General features: G+C 41.0%; 1 protein-coding gene across 1 annotated transcript; it reads left to right on the top strand.

Moving 5' to 3' along the window:
- The first annotated feature begins 666 nt into the window (after window positions 1-666).
- On the top strand, window positions 667-2,448 carry LOC140145560 (uncharacterized). The gene is made up of 2 exons (XM_072167264.1): window positions 667-1,065; window positions 1,493-2,448. The coding sequence occupies exon 2, from the start codon at window positions 1,690-1,692 to the stop codon at window positions 2,446-2,448; it is 759 nt and encodes a 252-aa protein (XP_072023365.1). The 5' UTR covers window positions 667-1,065; window positions 1,493-1,689.
- The last annotated feature ends 213 nt before the right edge of the window (window positions 2,449-2,661 follow it).

Below are 2,661 nucleotides of genomic sequence, written 5' to 3'. Positions count from 1 at the left end.
AGGCCCACACACAATGAGTAATGAATAAATATTTCACTAGCACTTTAAGGGTACAATTGTTTTTTAATGAGATAAATATTTGCTCATTGTAATTAAACTGTATATGCATACGTCGTATCTTGCCAATTGCACTTTCTTGAATATGAATTTAAACCTGTCATTGGTATATTCTATCTTTGTAAGGGGCCAACTTCTAGGATTCCCTGTATTTCCTAATACCCTGGTATCATTGAATATCTCTTAAATGCCAATACAATCATTCTATCTTAAGGGTACTTGCCCATCAATTTCATTCAGGGGCGTGTTTGAAAAACGGCACAGCGCATTAGTAAAAAGAATAAAAAATACTAAAATTTTCACCAGGGTTCGAACCACTGCCAATTGCACTATGAATGCTAAAGATGCCTACTGTGCCACGGTGACTGTGGTTAACATTCGGCGATTTTCAAAGATATACATATCAACACGTTTCTAGTGTATTGAAAATCAGATTTTGGTAGGAATACAGTCATAGAAAGACATATGACTCTACGTGTCTGTTTGTTTTTCATTTAATACAAATTAATTTTGATAAATTGAACTGGTACGACTCTTAGGACTCGTGATAAACGACGATTAATTTTGTATTCTATTACCCCCACGACCCATTATTCAGAATCACGCTCTTTGATTGGTTAAAACGCGTCACGTGAGAGCCCTTTAATTACGATAATGTGCCGCTGTGGCCCCTGAACATGGATAAAGGAAGACGCCGGTTCTCAGACACTGTTTATAGTCTGTTACGAAAAATTTCAAGTCTTGACAGTCATTCACGTAGATCCAATAGTAAACATTGAAATTAATCAATATTGTAAGCCTATACAATCATCATCATTGTCCAATCCATGGCCGAAGATACACCTCCTACTCCTAAGCCCACATTTGATTTAAAATTCGACATGGACGGACCAGAAGCATCGGAAAGATTTAAGAAAGTTTCAGACGAGGAACTGGAGAAAATTGAAGAGGCGAGGAATGAAAAGACAACAATGAACCAAACTACGTGGGCTGTTAAGGTTTTAAAAGGTAAAAAATTATAATAAAAAAATAGTAATAAAAAGCAAAATCATTACCAAATTAATTTTAAACTTGAATGAATCCATGCCTTAAAAATAGTTAACCCCGGCTAGTTCTACTCCTACTGTCATGCATGCAATGCATGCATAAATGACTAGGCCCGAGCTCCATTACATTAGTGCATCGCATAAAAATTAGCCTACATATTGTTTTATTTTTGGAAGTCATGCCTATTTAAATATCATGATTGTAATTGTAAACTCAATAGCAAGGTCAAATCAAACATATCATCATCAGGACCTATATCTTATTTAACTATTACTATAAGCTTTTTAGGCCATGCTAGGCTCGACTAGGCCTGTTTAAATAAAACTCAAGGATAGTCTTAAACTCAGTAGGTGCTAATGTGTGTTTTGGTGTTTTATTTTTCTTCTAGATTGGATGAAACAGAGGTGACAAGGGGTGAACTTTGAGGACAGGACGTCCGCACAACTAAACTCATTGCTTCGTTCCTTCTATGCTGAAGCACGGACACGCAGTGGGAAGCCCTACAGCAAACCGGCACTGATTAGTTTACGGTCTGGCCTAAACAGGTACCTCAGGAACCCCCCATTTCATCGTCAATTTACCATCATGACGGACAAAGAGTTTACGTCCAGCAATCAGCTACTTCTAGGTCTCATCAAGAAGATGAAACGAGAAGGGTGTGACCGGAGCAAACACCATCAACCTATTGTTGAAGAGGACTTGGTCAAGTTACGCCAGTCTACAGTAATGGGTTACGCATCACCTGCTGCCCTTCAAAAGAAGGTGTACTTTGATATAAGTTATCAGTTTGGCAGAAGGGGTCGCGAAGGCCTAAGGCAGCTCACTAAGAGTTCCTTTACGGTGAAGTCTGATCCCAAGGGACTAAAGTATGTAACACCTAACTTCAGAGAAGCTGAAAAGAACCATGCAAATGATGACTACCAAACTCATGCCACTATGCATGAAACACCAGAAGACACAGAAAACTGTCCTGTACGCTCTTTCATGTTTTACACAAGCAAGTTACATCCAGGTCATGATGCTCTATTCCAACGCCCCAAGCCAGACATCCCCAAGCAAGGTCCATGGTACAATAATGCACCTGTAGGCTCAAAAACCCTGGGCAAGATGATGTCTGACCTGTCGCAGTCTGCTGGCTTATCCAACAGATATACCAATCACTGCGTTCGCGCAACAACATGTGTGCAACTGGACCGGGCTGGTTATGACACGCAACAGATTATGGCCATAACAGGCCATAAGAATGAGCAGTGTCCGCAGTTACACAGCACGTATGCACCCAGAGAGGGGCAAGAAATATATCGCATACCTTGTCAAGCATGTCAACAGCTTCACCTACCCTGACACCTACCCAACATGCCACGGTACCGGGAGAGCCTCAGCCTAGTCAAGCCACGGGAGCCATAGGCCTGCAGCGGTCAGAAGCTATGGAAATCACACCAACAGCTACTGCAGCGGTCATGAGCACTGCCTCACTTCACGCAGTACCTCCTAGTCAAGCTCCTGTCCTTTTTCTGGATGTATTTTTCACGGAAATGTAACAGTTCACTTACCCAA

The sequence above is a fragment of the Amphiura filiformis genome, unplaced genomic scaffold, assembly GCF_039555335.1.
Source record: "Amphiura filiformis unplaced genomic scaffold, Afil_fr2py scaffold_393, whole genome shotgun sequence".
NCBI lineage: Eukaryota > Metazoa > Echinodermata > Ophiuroidea > Amphilepidida > Amphiuridae > Amphiura > Amphiura filiformis.
This window is presented reverse-complemented; position numbering and strand designations above follow the sequence as displayed.

What these genes read in the sequence shown, in the direction of transcription:
- LOC140145560 (XM_072167264.1), top strand. Translation starts at nt 1,690, where the DNA reads ATGACGGACAAAGAGTTTACGTCCAGCAATCAGCTACTTCTAGGTCTC.